The sequence below is a fragment of the Nicotiana tomentosiformis genome, chromosome 12 (genome assembly GCF_000390325.3).
Source record: "Nicotiana tomentosiformis chromosome 12, ASM39032v3, whole genome shotgun sequence".
NCBI classification, from domain to species: Eukaryota; Viridiplantae; Streptophyta; class Magnoliopsida; order Solanales; family Solanaceae; genus Nicotiana; species Nicotiana tomentosiformis.
In genome coordinates this window covers 75,243,326-75,259,291 of record NC_090823.1, presented here as the reverse complement: position 1 = coordinate 75,259,291, position 15,966 = coordinate 75,243,326, and the positions used below count along the sequence as shown (strand labels likewise).

Here is a 15,966-nt window from a genome sequence, read left to right as displayed (position 1 = left end):
TCAAATTTGCCCCCACATCTCGTAATCAGTCCCTAATCATTTGTTTGAATAAATTTTCTAAAGCACTGAAGTTAGAGACTAATTAAGTTTGCCTAATTACCATTGCTGTCCAATTGTTACTAGTTTGTATCATTTGTATTCAAATGCATAACAAATACAACTTGTGTCAACTGCATTCGTTCGCACAACGAATACAACCTATATCAACTATATTCGTTCGCACAATGAGTACAATTCAGCACAACGAATACAACATATATCAACTATATTCGTTTGCACAATGAATACAACTCAGGTGTATATAAAGGATACAACCTACTGTAACAATAAAATATTGAAATAGAGAAAAATAGAATGGTCTTGTTGAGAGTCGAACTTAAGACCTCCGCGCTTTAATTTTCAGTTCAAAATTATTGATATAAAATTTAAATAAAGTTATAATTTTTTAAAAGTAAAGCTACTAATCTAAAAATAATAGGAAAAGAACCTTTTTATTTGAGACTCGAGAGGTCCTTTTGCCTCTTTCTTTCAGAGTCAGTGTCACTGCAAAGGCCGAAGGCCAAAGTCCAAGCAAGTATTACCTATTTCTATCTTACATGTCTGATAAACTTCCAACATCTATCAACTTGTACGAGGAGCAAGAATCAATGGATCAACACAGTAACCACATGATCATCGAAGTGGCCGCCCCTAATGCCCATCTTCAACAACCCCAGCAAATTCTCCTTCCCGGAATCAGTGGTGGTGACACCACCAGCAGCGGTGGCGAGGACAACAACAACAACGTAAAATTAGCACCCAAGAAGCGAGCAGAAACATGGGTTCAAGAAGAGACACGAGCGCTCATTAGCCTCCGCAGAGAACTCGACTCACTCTTCAACACTTCAAAATCGAACAAGCACTTGTGGGACCAGATCTCCTTGAAGATGAGGGAAAAGGGGTTTGATAGGTCCCCTACCATGTGTACTGATAAATGGAGGAACTTGTTAAAGGAGTTCAAAAAGGCTAAACACAATCAAGAACCAAATGGGTCTGCTAAGATGTCTTATCATAAGGAGATTGAGGAGATTCTCAAGGCCAGAAACAAAAATTATAAGAACCCTACGCTTAAAGTCGATACCTTTATGCAGTTTTCTCAGAAGGGTATGCCCTATTAGTTCTTTATTTTCAAATGTTTTTATCTAGTGTTGGAATGAAATGGTCCAAACTTAGCAGAATGGATAATTGAGGAGTCATATAGCCAACGCCTTATGTTTTATTGAGGCTTAGTTGTTGTTTTTATCTATCAAAGCTTTGTGGAATTTTAGAAGATAGAAGTTTGAATTCTTGAAACCATTATATGTGCTGATATTTGATTGAGTTTGATTGCTTTTTTAATTCTGTCCTTTAAATGGTGATCTCTATGCTTTAGAAGGTGAGGGAACTACTATATATGAAAGAAATGTCTTCAATCTGGATATGCTGGTCTTGTTTTGTTTCAGTGATATGCGACGGGGTGACTGATTTCCAAGGTTTTGGTGTTACTTTGATTGTTCAGATGAGTTACATTGGCTATTGTTTTTTATGCTGAGTTTCTGAATGTTCAATTTAATTGAGCTAGTGCAGTTGCTTTTGGTACAAAAAAAAAGGTTGTTTTAGTCAGTAGCAAAATTTTAGCAGAAAATGTTTGATATGTTTTGTGTAAAATTTTGTTTTGGCGAATCTAGTGGCGGCTAGGTGGGGCTATGTTGAACCTCTAATCCTTGTCCTTATTGATATGGAACTATGCTTTTCTCCTTGTTAGAAGAAAATGAATTAGTTTCTTGAATCCTCTGAACATGGTACCTTTGACTGGCTCTACTTATACCATGCAGTTTTTTCTTCAGCATGTACTGCTGTTATTGTTCTTGTTTCATTAGGATCTACTTTTCCTACTGATGGCTTTTTGTTCTTTTAGTGCATTTTTTCCTTTTGGGGTGTAAATAACCCTGATACATTCTTAAAATGATTTGTCTCTATTTCTTTTCGTGGTCTGTTGACTTCTAGATATTGCAGGTCTTGACGATACCAGTATAACATTTGGACCTGTCGAAGGTATGTTAATTAAGATGGTTTTAGCATGTTCCTCGTCTTTACTAGTGACCAGACAATTTTGCTGACTTATGACCTCTGGCTTCCCGACAGTGGATATTTATGTCCATCCATCGTTGGTCTTTGTCGATTTCTGATACAAGATTCCAGAACTTTTGGATGAGTGTTCATCTTACTCCCCTGCTTCTGTAGATCGATTCTATAAGTTGGCAATGTTTTGTATGTGATATTATAGCTGGAGTAATTGAGATATGCATGAAGGGCTATACTTAAACATCACCTAATACATTAAATGCTCTGGTTTGTTAAGAAATGGAGTGTGAATGAAAATGGACTTTGCTATATAGTACTGGAGCCACTATGTGAGAATAGGAGCTGTGAGTTATGCATCAAAAGAGGTAATTTTAATTCAAGAAGAATTAAGGAGCTCAGAAAGTAGATGTATATGGGGTATGCAATCTTGTTATGACTTACAAGAAGTAGTTTTTAAATTCAAAACCAGTAGTTATGGGGCTCTGATTCCCCAAACTCTGCTATTTCTTGCTAACTAACTTAAAATGTTATTAGCTAGGAGCAAGTTTTGTTATAGACATGCTACATTTTTATGATAATTAAAATAATAGCCTTGGGGAGATTTCAAGTAAAGGTGTTGAAGGACATTACTTTTGATGTTTGGCTCAAAGAAAAAGCTAGAAGTATAAAAATGTTAAAACTATGGGTGTGTTTGGCATGAAGGAAAACATTTTCCAAAAAATATTTTCCAATTTTCCCATGTTTGGTTGGCTTAAATGTTTTTGGAAAATATTTTCCTCCAATTCCTATCAAGAAGGGAAAATATTTTTCAAAACTCTTTTTCAACCTTCCCTACCCTATTTCCCATCCCCACCCACCCCACCCATACCCCATCCATCCCTACCCTCCACCCAGAGGCGGATCCAGGATTTGAGACTTATGGGTTCCTACCGTAATTTCAAATTAATATGCAATAATATCTGAGTTCACAGTTAGATATTTACAAATATTTAGTGAATTTCTTAATATAAATACAGTGTCTACGCAAAAGATACTGGGTTCCCGGGAACCCATAGTCAATGCTCTAGGTCCGCCCCTGCCTCCACCCCCACCACACCACACTCCCAGCCCCCACCCCACCCTAAATAGAAATATTATTAAGAGTACTTTCTTTTCATGTTGTAAATAGAGTACTTTCTATTTCATTTCAACAAAATGAGTTTTTTCTTTTCATGATGTAAAAAAAGTATTTTTCTTTCATTTCAACAAAAAAAAGTACTTTCTTTTTATGATGTAGAAAAAGTATTTTCTTTCATTTCAACAAAATGATGTAGTAAAAAATATTTTCTTTCATTTCAACAAAACGAGTATTTTCTTTTCATGATGTAGAATGGGTAATTTCTTTCCATATTGTAGAAAAAATACTTTCTTTTTCAACCAAAAAAAGTATTTTCTTTTTAGTTAAGGAGCACAAATTTTAACGTTGTTTTTGCGTGAAAAAGTAAAGTACATTAGTTCCTTGTGTGAATTTTTAAAAGAATAATTAAATTCTTGAAGAAAATAGAGTCCTGAAAACATTGGGTATTTGGGGTTTTGGGGGGGGGGAGGAGGGGTGGAAGAGTGCACAGAAAACATGGGAATTTGGGGGGAAGGGGGTGCGGAGAGTAGCATAAATATATTTTCCTAAGAAGTATTTTCTATTCTCCAACCAAACACTAGAAATGTTTTCCGGAGAAAGTTTTTCACTTACCCACCAAACAAGGGAAAATAAGTGATAAAACCATTCATTTTCCAGGAAAATATTTTCCTTCATACCAAACACGCCCTACATGTAGTTACTATATAAGCATAATCAACATTTTGTTTGATTGTATTAAACCTTACCTCAGTTCACCTTGGTGCTTATTTAGGATAAAATAGAGAAATCTGATCCTACTTTTCTCGTGGAATTGTTTATTTTAGGAAAAGTAAGATAAAGTTGGAATCACTCTAATCTCTCCTTATAGATAGTATAAATGATATGCAACCAAAGATGTAGTAATGGTCAATGAAGTGGGAGAAGAACTATGAGGTCTCAGGTTCAAATCCCAGCGGAGGCAAAAAAACACTAGGTTATTATCTTATCTGTCTAAGCCATGGCAGAGTTACTCGGTACCTATGCCGGTGGGAGGTAGCAGCAAGTACGTGGTGAAATAGTCGATGTGCGCGCAAGCTGGCCTGGACACCACTATTATTTTAAAAAGTATAAATGATATATATCACGAAAACTATGTTATCTTGATCCCGACTAGAGCATCTAATGAGCTCTTATGCAATAGCTGTTATTCTGAAATGGATATTAGGGAGATAACATTTATGAATTGAGTTATATTAAATCAATGGTCAAAGAGGTAAGGAAAAATATCCATGTCCAAGTTAGGTAATTTCTTGAACACGGGAAGTGTACATATCAAAAAGTGGGACTCTACATCATACTCTATATCATGCATTTAATTTACTATATGAGAGATCCACTGTTGCTGATGGTAAGGTACAGGATGTTCATGCTCCATGCACATGTGTTGTTTGCTTGGCTATAAAGTGCTAGTGATCAAATGCACCAGGCGCTTTATACGTTACACAATTGTATTGTGTCATTCATTGGTCAGAATGGGTGGTCTCTTTAAAATAATCGTATTCTAAGTTGCTCGTTCTCGGGTGCGGGTGTCCGATACGGGCACCGATCTAGAGGTCAGATCCTTCATGATCTAAGTTTAAAGATTCGGGGGTATGGATCCAGGTACGGATACGGGTGCGGGAATTCGGCTAAACATAATTCAATTATTTAAAAATAGAGTTATAAAAATATGTCTAAATTATGAGACATGTGGAAAACTTACAAGGTATTCCGAGAAGGAGAAAATATTGAACAAGAGTAGAATTTTAGAAGGAGATAAAAGGAAAAGGACTGACGTAGAAATTTATATATACAAGGTATTCCATTTTCTTCCATATCACCCTAGCTTTTGATTTGTTTTCAAAAATCATTGTATCTATCCCAAATTTCTCCGTTGATTTTGGTCAAAGTACCCAAAATCGGTTGACCAGATCCGACACGGATCCCACACCCACGTCGTGTCGACACGAGTGCGGCACTGAAAGTGAAGAGTCCGAGCAACTTAGGTTGTATTATTGCTTGAATTGGCTTAATCTGATGAGAGTTAATTCAGTTGTTCGTGAATAGATGATCTGAAGCCGTATAATTCCAGATAATCTTACCTTATAAAAAAAGCCATATAGTTCTAGTTCTAGATATGTACAAGACATTGAGTTTTGGAGCTTTCTCATGTTTTTTACATTTAATGCAAAAATTATTGTTTTTAGTTTCGTGCTGTCTATAAGAATCTTTTTTGCCCCTCCTAACTACTTTTGTTGGTAGTGCATTATATAGATATGGATTCCCTATACCTGGGAAGATATTCTATTCACCATTGTTTCTTGTTTTCACTCGATAGTTCCAAATTTGCTTGTTTGATTGCTGGGTTGGAACTCACGAGCTGATGCACAGTGGCTATAGGAAGTGACTTCATTCTGCACCTTGGAGCATCATTTGATTTTCTGCAACTTGTGAACTCCATAAGCAGATATATATGAGCATAAAAAATCTCCTTTTTTTTTATAATAGTAGTGTCCTGGCCAGCTTGCCCGTTGCCTCCCGCCAGTATAGGAATCGGGTAACTCGTTGCACCAAGGCATGGGAATTTTTGTCTATGCTCAGATTTTAACCCATTTCTTTCATGGTTTTCACCAAATTCATTGACCGCTAAGCCACACCCTTGGGTGCTCAAATACTTCCTCATTGTCCTCCATTATCAAAGTCGTTCAAATTCATCGACCGCTAAGCCACACCCTTGGGTGCTCAAATACTTCCTCATTTTCCTCTATTATCAAAGTCGTCGTATTTCTTTGCAGTCAATAATGTTAGTCACCCTCATCAACAATGTTATGGATTGGTAATTTGTTATCCACGGTTTTGGAAGTGGATAATTGGGCAATGCATCAAAGGTTGCACATGTGCTGCCACTAATTTGTCTTTTGATATGCATTATCATCTTAGATGACACAAGTCATAACGGAGTAGTTACTTTGATATGTTATTTATCACATGCTCTTTACTGGACAAATTCTATTCAAGTTCCGTTTACATGATTTTATAACTTTTAGCAGAACCTATGATTTTGGAAGTGGATTCCGTGGGGCTTTTCAATATATGAGGAATTCTCTCCTTGTATCTGCTTACCAGAATTATGAAAATCTTTTCTTTGTCCCCAAAAAGAAAAAGGAATCATGAAAATCTTTTATCCTACCAATCCTGAATCAATCACTTTGACGTAACTCACCACTGCCTTTTGGTGGACTAGCTTCTTTTTCTAAGATTTTTATCCATTACTTTTAGGTTAGTGTATTATTTAGTGAGTTAACATGAAACTTATTGGCAATGAGTGTTATTTTTGTATGGTACTTTATGTGGATTCTTCATAATATGCTTAAATTGGCAAAAATCTGCATGTATCCCTACCGATAGGTACCCCATAAATGAATCGATGAAACATAACCCCCTGCTTGATTCCTTTTCTAAGATGATAAAAAATTCTTCGCTTTTGAATTTGAAGCCAGGTGCGAAAGCTGAAATAATTCCCTTTACATGGATAAAAGTGAGTCTTCAAAAGAAAACTATCCTCTACCTAGAAAAAGGTTTTACTTATGGCATCATCAGAAGAGTGGGATGAATATGGTGTATCTATCAGAATCATAAGCTCCAATCCTTAACTGTCAATCTCCAGTTTGGTTACCCCTGGTCTTGAACTTCCCGGTAGGAATTAGGATTGACAGTGATCACAAGAGCTGTTTCGTTATTTATTCTCTGAATCTACTGGATATTTCTATTTCATTTCTTTTGAAGGATGTGCGCTGTCTATTATCATTTAATTTTTTCGGGGTAATTACATTTTCTAGCCGCCCAAAAAAATTATAGCCGGCAAAGGTATATGTTTTGTATATTAAGTATAAATAATACATATAATATACATATCATATGCATAATCGTTGTATACGTTTCAAAAATAAAAAAAAACCCTGTTGTTTCGTGCTCATTTATTCATTTGCACTTTATTATGGCAGCTCTGCAGCAGAATTAACTTTTTAAATTCTTGATGTACAGAGAATGGGAGGCCAACTCTTAACTTAGAACGCCAGCTGGATCATGATGGGCATCCTCTTGCTATAACAGCTGCAGATGCGGTCACTGCAAGTGGATCACCTTGGAATTGGAGAGAGACGCCTGGAAATGGTTGGTCTTCATGGAAACATCCCTTTTCCGCTTCAAAAATGAAGAAAACATTCCACCTCCCAAATAAATGATTGAATTTAGAATTTCAAATAAACTAGGTACTGAAATGCCATTTTAGAGGTGCAATTATCCAATGCTCCAATTGTCCTTTTGTGGGATTCCTGCATTCTCTTCAATTGTACAGGTTTGCAGCAGACGGAGTATTACTGTTCATGACCTGATGTTGAATACTTTTGTACTGACTACTGACCATCTACCATTTCCGCTTGCTTTTGTTAAGTGGTACCATGACTGTTCAATTGATATTTTTGAAACATAGAGTTCCAATCGTGACCGTTTGATGATAATCCTATACTTTCAGAAGTTGGTTTTGTATTCCCAAGCTCTTTTTTGATTATTCTATTCTTTTCCAGGTGAGCAAAGTAACTCAGCTGAAGGTAGGGTCATTTCAGTCAAGTGGGGTGATTACACAAAAAGAATTGGTATCGATGGGACTGCAGATGCCATCAAGCAAGCCATTAAATCTGCTTTTAGGTTGAGGACAGAGCGTGCATTTTGGTTAGAAGATGAACAGAATATTGTTCGAGCACTTGACAGGGATATGCCACTAGGGAGCTACAGCTTGCATGTTGATGAAGGTAACATCATGCTACTACAAATTTATTACTAGCATTGCCCTTCATTAATATTGTACCTGGCAATTTCGGAAGTTGACTAGACATAAGACAAATGCTATTGATAGGGACGGCAAGAGGACAAGCCGGCAAGGGACCCATACCTGTGCCCGTGCCTCATTTCTACTCCTTGTCGGTGGGACCTATTACTATTGTTGTTGTGTACGTAGAGTAAATATTGTGATGTGTAATGAATGACTTGGCCACCAAATAGCTTCATAGAACAATAGTGAACTGTTTCTATGATTTATTGTGTGTATGACTGAATATATGCTTTAATATGCATACACATATTTTATACATACTCAAGGCGTGGATGGCTTGTCCTCATCAGCTACTCTGTCTTTGGTAGGGGCTCCCTGATCTATAAGTCTGTTACAACCTCCTGAAAAGCAGGTTGAACTGGACGCGAAAAGATAAAGGGGATAAAGAGGGCCATTGTCTCCTCAAAATACTTAAGGCTTAGAAGTATGATAGATATAACTGTTGGCCTTGGTATTCAGCATAATACCGTCTAAACTCACTAAATTTATGTAAGAGTTACTTCATCTGCCCTGTTAGCGCTTACATAATGTAGATTAAGCAGTTTACGAATCTCAAGTGCATTTAGATATTGCTTCACAATGAGGTGGCCCCTTTTCCCGCCAAAAGAAAAACGAAAAAAAAGAGAGCCTGATTTTATTCTTGCTTACAGGTCTGACAATAAAAGTTTGCATGTACGAGGAGGCAGATCACTCCTCAGTGCACACCGAGGATAAAACTTTCTACACTGCGAATGATTTTCGTGACTTCTTGTCCCACAGAGGCTGGACATGTTTAAGAGAGTACAATGGGTATCGGCATGTAGATATGTTGGATGAGCTTTGCCCTGGTGCAGTCTACCGAGGTGTCAATTGACGATAATAGGGGATACCCTGTCCATCCACGGCTCGTTGGGGTGACTGCATTTGCCATCTTTGTAAGTAACATGATGTCGGTGCCATCAGAGTGTGTTGATAATGCTGTTCTGGAAGTGTAAATGGTGCAGTGGTAACCTGATATAGTGATATAGTACTGAACAATTTAAATGTACAAGTCAATGAACATGAAACCTTGTTCATATTAGTGTTCCGGATGGTGAAATCTTGTTCTGGAATTCATTTTCATTACATCTCCCATTGGATATCCGAAAGAATAGTCGCAACCATATATATATATATATATATATATATATATATAGTTGGGGGGAGGGGTTGAGTTTTAGTAGTCATTATGGGTAGAAAAGCAAAATCTAAAATGCTAAAATAAGTGTAATGAAAACAAAATGGTGTGAGACAATCTATCCTAGATGCTTTTCGACAAAAATATACCAAGTTTGGTATATAGTTGTGCTTCAACGGTCAGTTATACGTACTTGACAAGGACAGTATATTTTATATGTTAAGTATCAAATTCATGGCGAAAATATACTTCTAATGTATTAATGTTTAAGTTTAACAATGCCACTCTTTCCAGATATACATGCAATACACTTGATTCTTTTTCTTATACTCGTTCTCTGTATAAAGAAAATTAGAGAATATAAAACGGTTGATTTTTGCTTATAGATTTAAATATACACTCCTGATAAAGTATAGAGTTAAATAGTACTATAAAATAGTGTCATTGTCTATTTGTTCTTTGTTTGCTGGTCTCAGACAAAAGATAAAAGACGATTCTTAATGTGATCAGCATCCAATCTTGATGTCAAACTCCAGAAATTTCATTGTGGTGCTGTCTCTTTATATTTTGTAAAATTCAAAATTATCAGTCAACAGATTATGGCAAACTTCTTAATCCTCTTATTTTCTGTCTTTTCCCCCCTCTGTATTTCATCCACATCATATGTCAGAAAATTTCTCTTTTTAATGGGAGTTAGTTTTGTGAAAAAATGATTCAAGTAAAGAAAATAAAGCAAATGTGAATAGAAAAGAATAAATATAAGTGTGTAATAGAATACATGTGAGGATCCGTGGCGCAATGGTAGCGCGTCTGACTCCAGATCAGAAGGTTGCGTGTTCGATTCACGTCGGGTTCAAATTCCCCGAAATCATTCGGATCTATCCATCTTTTTCCTTTTTTTTTTTTTTTTTAATCATTAGAAAACTTTTAGACATGCAAGAGAGAAAGAAATATCTGGATAATAAGCGTTTTTCAATTACTTATAGTAGTATTGGTTAGAAATAAGTTAATAATGAACCATCAGTTAGGGAAAAAGATTAATATTATGGTCCATTTTAAATATTCCTTTCTTTTATTAAAATTGTAGTTGGTCAAAGAAAATTATTTTTTTCTTATCACTAGAAATGATAACGCAACACAAAAATTGCAAAAAGTTTAGATTTTGTAAGTCGTTAATGTTATTTTAGTTATGTGATCCTTTTCACAGGAGATCAATAAAAAATTGTACTACTGCCTCAATTTCCAAACCAAGAACGTCTTTATGCAACTTAAATAGTACTTATCGAGATCCCATGGTCGATATTCCATAATAAAAATAGAAGGTTGAAAACCTTATTGGACATTTTCATAAAAGTTGAAGTGTCAACCTTGCATATTTTGAATTAAGAAAACAACCCCAAATTGCAAATTTTGAGCTGCACATCTGTCGGAAATATGCAATTATTCTAATAATAATTAACCCATAAACTCAAATTAACCAGAATCATAACTCACACCAAGAAATAGAGATTACTATCCACACTCTGGACAAATAATTAAGAGTGAGTGCGAGACATGCCACCTTTATTTTGTGATGTTTATACTTCCCAATATCCAATTTACAGAGTTGCAGATTCATACTTTTGTTTTGTAAAAATACAACTTAATAAAATATTAATTGAGAGAGAGTCGTATGTTTAACACTACCCCAGACTGGCACAAATAAGAACTGAAAAAAAGTACGTACTTTTAAATGTGTATTAAAGAGATAACGGGAAGCCACAATATCAGAGCATCCTATGAAAAAAATAAATCAACATTCAACTTTGTGTCCATTACCCAAAAATCACTTTGACGAGATTTTATAAAACTTTCACCTGAAAAATCTAATATGCTCTTATATTATAAATCCTCTCACTTATGTAAATACCTTCTATAGTATATGCTACATACATATTTTTACCTAAGTATTTTTATTTTATATTATTCTATTATATTTTTATAATATATCCGTACTTTAATTTTCCCATGACACTATTCATACACGAACATATTTTAAAATATAAAAGTGACAAAAAATATTTATCTTAAATAATAAAAACGGATTTGTGTTTAATCAAAAACTTTTAAAATATTCAAAGATTTTGTGTTTAATATTAAGTTTTTAGAGCATAAAATAATTTTTGTGTAACAAAAGAAAGAAAATTAACTTTTGGGTAATGAATGACCACACACGAAATTTACTCCTTAAAATGCGCTCCTCTTTTCGAGAGACTAGAGAGGAAAAAAACACATGCCTTATTAGAGGTGTTCGTCGATTGGTATGGTACGTTATTTAGACATTTCGGTGCGGTATTTTCGGTATTCAGTTTCTTAAAATGTTATACATACCGTATCTAATTAAATTCGATATGGTTCGGTTTTTCTCCTTTTGGATTCGGTTTATTCGGTTCGGTAAATTCTATTTATTCGATTTGAATCATAGATTGTAATATTCTTAATTAAAGTACTCAAAAGTACAAAACTAAGAACGTATGTTGACAAAAGTTTTGTCCAAAACTAGCAACAGAGAGAGAAAACCGTTCGAACATAAAGGAATAAATTTGATCTTATACTTGCTTAGAATTAATTGATGAACTTAGAGAATAAAGAAAAGTAAAATTTTAGTTTTTTTATATTTATGATATAATTAATAATATGTGTATTGTGTAATATATTCTTAATTAAAGTACTCAAAAGTACAAAACTAAGAACGTATGTTGACAAAAGTTTTGTCCAAAACCAGCAACAGAGAAAGAAAACTGAACATAAAGGAATAAATTTGATCTTGCTTAGAATTAATTGATGAATTTAGAGAATAAAGAAAAGTAAAATTTTAGTTTTTTTATATTTATGATATAATTAATAATGTGTATCGTAATATAATATATATTTTCAGTACGTTATCGGTATTTCGATATTTCATTTTAAAATACCATACCTAATACCAATTTTTTTTAAAACTTAAACCAAATATCATACCGAATACCAAAATATCGAAAACCAGCAACAGAGAGAGAAAACTGAACATAAAGGAATAAATTTGATCTTGTGCTGCTTAGAATTAATTGATGAATTTAGAGAATAAAGAAAAGTAAATTTTAGTTTTTTTTATATTTATGATATAATTATATGTGTATTGTGTAATATAATATGTATTTCGGTACGGAATCGGTATTTCAGTATTTCATTTTAAAATACCAAATATCATACCTAATACCAATTTTTTTTAAAACTTAAACCAAATACCATACTGAATACCAAAATATCGAATACCAAAATTTTCAATTTTCAGTTTCGGTACGGTAATTCGGTATTTACCAAATTATGCACGGCCCTATGCCTTATAGATGAGGAGCTCGGTGTTGGTTTTCCCTGTTAATCTCAGAACTTTAGCATCAAAGATGTTTCAAGACAAAACAAGTTCACACAAAGAAATTGATCTTGGATACAACTTCAAGATTTACACAATCTAACATATAAAATGTGAATCAATGATTCACAGCATCAACTCATTAAAGAAAAAGGAGGACGGTTTAAGCCTCATCCCATTCATCATTTTTATATGAAACCAAAGTGTCAACCTTGTGAATCTGCATAGAGAAAACAAAAATCAAATTAGGGTTCCAAAATATCCAAGGCTTCAAAATCAAGCAGCAGATTGCTCCTATACCTTGGTGTCAAATGAATGCAGTTTAACCATATGTGGATTTGCAATCAGTTTAGGATCACTCTCAATCCAAGTGAATGGAACTGCAACATCTGTATCAGTGTATGCTAACACATCAAACACACCTATGGCAAACACAATGAAACAAGGATTGTGTCATCCAGAAAGTTCCAAAGAAACATTGACATTGTATTTCTAAGCACAAATGATGCTTACATGGTTCCTCAAGGCAAGGCAAAAAAGTGACGCTTGAAATAATTTGCCTCATAATTGCTTGAATTTCCCTCATTATTTCTTTGTCACTTTTCTCCCTTGAAACACTGATCCAAATAAAAGTTAATTAATGAAGGATCCAACATGCACTTTCTCCAACTACGTCTTAATTCCAAACTAGTTGGGGTCGACTATATGAATCTTCATTGTCCGTATCACTCCATTTAAGTTCATATAAGTCCAATATTATATAAGACAAAATTCAAACAAAAAAAAAACATTAGAAGCTCTCTATATTTCTACCGCCATTGAAGCCTCCAACATACACTTTTACCAGTCCACAAAATTTACCAGAGATCAGAAAATGAGATCAACGTACCCTTTCTCAACAACCTCGCTGTCGGTTTCGACACTGAAATTCCACCTCTCTAGTACCTCACCAGAGGCCTTGCTCATGATTACAAGAACCATCCTTTGTAGCTTTCCAGCTTCCAACCACTCTACATGAACACAATCATAGAGAAAAGAATCACTTCCCTACCCCTAAATACCAATCCACAACTTTGACAAAATTCTATAACTTACCAGAGAGTTGGGCAGTCAAATTGGAAATGAAGGTCTTGACACCTTCATCTTGAGTAAGTAACATCTGCAGACCATATTTCTTCACCTTCGCAAAACTTTCTTCAGGATATACTCCTCTATTGTACAAAATGCTATAAAAACAACCCCCCGTCCAAAGGAAAAAAAAAAACAAAATCAACATTCCAACAAAATCATAAATAAAAAAACACCAATCAATCAACAATGCCCAATGAAAAACGAGTTAGGATCCATCATATTAATTGTCTCTATCCATTTTAAATTTCCAAAGCAAGTAAATAATTTATCTTTTAAGTCAGACTAAGGGTTTTCTAAAACTAAAGATTATTAAACCCCCATCCCCAAATCAAAACCCCCAAAGATATCAGCATTCCGGAAAAAGAAAAAAGACACCTAAATGAAGAACACGAAGCATTTTCAATCAATCAACTAATTGGGTTCTGCCATATGAATACTATATCCGATGCACTCTATTCAAGCCAATTTTCATTCAAATGCAGGTTGATAATTAATTTTTCAAGGCAAATTAAGGGTTTTCTATAGTTAAAATTTATCTAAATTCTCGCACTTATATACTTAAACTAACAACGTGCAAGTCTCTAATTAACTGAAAAAAGACATAGACAAAGATTTGACGAAATGGGGTTTCTTAAATCTTACCTATTTGCTGCATAGCCAAAAAATTCACCGACAATTGCTGCTGATCCGCGAAGCGTGATTATGTCCTTGGTGGCTGTTCTTGATGCCATTATTCAAAATCTGAAGTAAAAAAGGTTAAGATTTGAATTCTAGGTGAGTTGTGAGAGTAATGGATTTAGGGTTTTATTGAAAATTGAGAAGTACCAACGGCTAGTTCTTGGAAATTGACGAATAAGACGGTCCAAGTGCTCCTTTATGTTTTTTCTTTTTCCTTTTAAAATTTTCCACTGTACACTAACCGCTACAAATAGGAGTGGAAAATTATTTGGGCCAATTAGTTGGGCTATCGCAAAATTAGGCCCAATAAGATCCACTTGTAACTTGACCATATATATATATATATATATATATATATATATATATATATATATATATATATATATATATATATATATATATATATATATTTGGTGGGGTTGGGGAGGAGGATGAGCAAGATTACATACATATAGGCTCTTCTCAAGATTACCAGCTATGAATTAAAATTAGACTACTTACCACTAGATTACAAAGGGGATTGATTAGTAGAAATTCACCTAATATAATGGTATTATTGTAAGTGCTCACGAGATGGATTTGTCTATTTATGAAAACTGTATATTTTGTCTCTTAGGGTCATGAGGTGAGGAGTACCATATATTTATCAATGGCCAATAAGTAGACCAGAGTAAAAGAGTAGCAATTATAAAGGAGCTCGTAAAATTTGGTGTTGTCCAAAAAAGGGCAATGGCAGAAGAAAGAGGCCAGAGCTAGGTGGTCCTCTAATAAATTGAAATCCTATACAATCTGCCATAAAATGAAATTGTCAAGGAAGACATACATTTTTGTTTTTTTTTGGGTCAGTCAATATGTACCAATGTCGACACAATGTGCTCATTTGTTTCCTCATAGTGTTAACATTCTAGGTGAATTTAATTTAGTTATTGGCTTAAGCCAAAATCAAAACCAAATCGACTGCTAGTGTATTTATTTGTTCTAGTAGATAGTTTGCCCTTTTGTTTAAGTTACTAATCTTATTTTTTATGGACTGTTACTTATAACTATCTATTATAAAAATATAAACTATAAAACCATTTGGACTAGGTCGTCTAAATTGTGATGAATTGAGATCTTTCTAGAACCCAATTCCAAGCACCTACCCATTGATAAGCCACCTATAATAATATAATTAAAGAAAGAAAATCAAGAAGATTCAAAATGGCGGCATTGGGTGGAAACTATATAGTAGCAAAAGTTGTAGATGAGTTGGCTGGTACGTTGTTTAGGAATATAATTTAGTCAATTTTCTCAACACGAGTCATAGCCATCAAAATCGATCCCTTCACTAAGCTAAGTGACTTGGAGTTATCCTCTCGCAAAACCTTTTCTTATGAGAAATCTTTTATGGGGTAAGTTGAGGTTGGCTAGGATTTATCTTCTGGAAAGTTCTTCTTGAGATATATGTTTATCAAGATAAGTGTATTCTCTCAGAATAATAA

At 34.4% G+C, this 15,966-nt stretch overlaps 2 protein-coding genes and 1 non-coding gene across 4 annotated transcripts; 2 read left to right on the top strand and 1 right to left on the bottom strand.

The window, feature by feature from the left end:
- Window positions 1–509: 509 nt before the first annotated feature.
- Window positions 510–9,230, top strand: LOC104095049 (trihelix transcription factor GT-4). The gene is made up of 5 exons (XM_009601102.4): window positions 510–1,143; window positions 2,035–2,073; window positions 7,283–7,411; window positions 7,825–8,049; window positions 8,780–9,230. The coding sequence occupies exons 1-5, from the start codon at window positions 597–599 to the stop codon at window positions 8,980–8,982; spliced, it is 1,143 nt and encodes a 380-aa protein (XP_009599397.1). The 5' UTR covers window positions 510–596; the 3' UTR covers window positions 8,983–9,230.
- Window positions 9,231–10,069: 839 nt separating this feature from the next.
- TRNAW-CCA (transfer RNA tryptophan (anticodon CCA)) lies at window positions 10,070–10,141 on the top strand. The gene has a single exon. It is a non-coding gene; the product is annotated as a tRNA-Trp (tRNA).
- Window positions 10,142–12,727: 2,586 nt separating this feature from the next.
- On the bottom strand, window positions 12,728–15,186 carry LOC104095047 (mitotic spindle checkpoint protein MAD2). 2 transcript variants are annotated; one of them, XM_009601099.4, is made up of 7 exons: window positions 14,987–15,186; window positions 14,450–14,548; window positions 13,772–13,902; window positions 13,566–13,686; window positions 13,190–13,293; window positions 12,977–13,098; window positions 12,728–12,896 (listed from the first exon to the last, which is right to left on the bottom strand). In XM_009601099.4, the coding sequence occupies exons 2-7, from the start codon at window positions 14,536–14,538 to the stop codon at window positions 12,840–12,842; spliced, it is 624 nt and encodes a 207-aa protein (XP_009599394.1). In that variant the 5' UTR covers window positions 14,539–14,548; window positions 14,987–15,186; the 3' UTR covers window positions 12,728–12,839. The 2 variants fall into 2 exon arrangements, with proteins under 2 accessions (XP_009599394.1, XP_009599395.1); XM_009601100.4 differs by lacking the exon at window positions 14,987–15,186 and adding an exon at window positions 14,633–14,736.
- Between the last annotated feature and the right edge of the window lie 780 nt (window positions 15,187–15,966).

What these genes read in the sequence shown, in the direction of transcription:
- LOC104095049 (XM_009601102.4), top strand. Translation starts at nt 597, where the DNA reads ATGTCTGATAAACTTCCAACATCTATCAACTTGTACGAGGAGCAAGAA. An exon ending in AACATTTGGACCTGTCGAAG is followed by an intron (nt 2,074 to 7,282) that starts GTATGTTAATTA and finishes CTTGATGTACAG; the next exon opens with AGAATGGGAGGCCAACTCTT. An exon ending in GAGAGAGACGCCTGGAAATG is followed by an intron (nt 7,412 to 7,824) that starts GTTGGTCTTCAT and finishes ATTCTTTTCCAG; the next exon opens with GTGAGCAAAGTAACTCAGCT.
- LOC104095047 (XM_009601099.4), bottom strand. Translation starts at nt 14,538, where the DNA reads ATGGCATCAAGAACAGCCACCAAGGACATAATCACGCTTCGCGGATCA. An exon ending in TTTGGCTATGCAGCAAATAG is followed by an intron (nt 13,903 to 14,449) that starts GTAAGATTTAAG and finishes TTGTTTTTATAG; the next exon opens with CATTTTGTACAATAGAGGAG. An exon ending in GCCTTGCCTTGAGGAACCAT is followed by an intron (nt 13,099 to 13,189) that starts GTAAGCATCATT and finishes TGTTTGCCATAG; the next exon opens with GTGTGTTTGATGTGTTAGCA.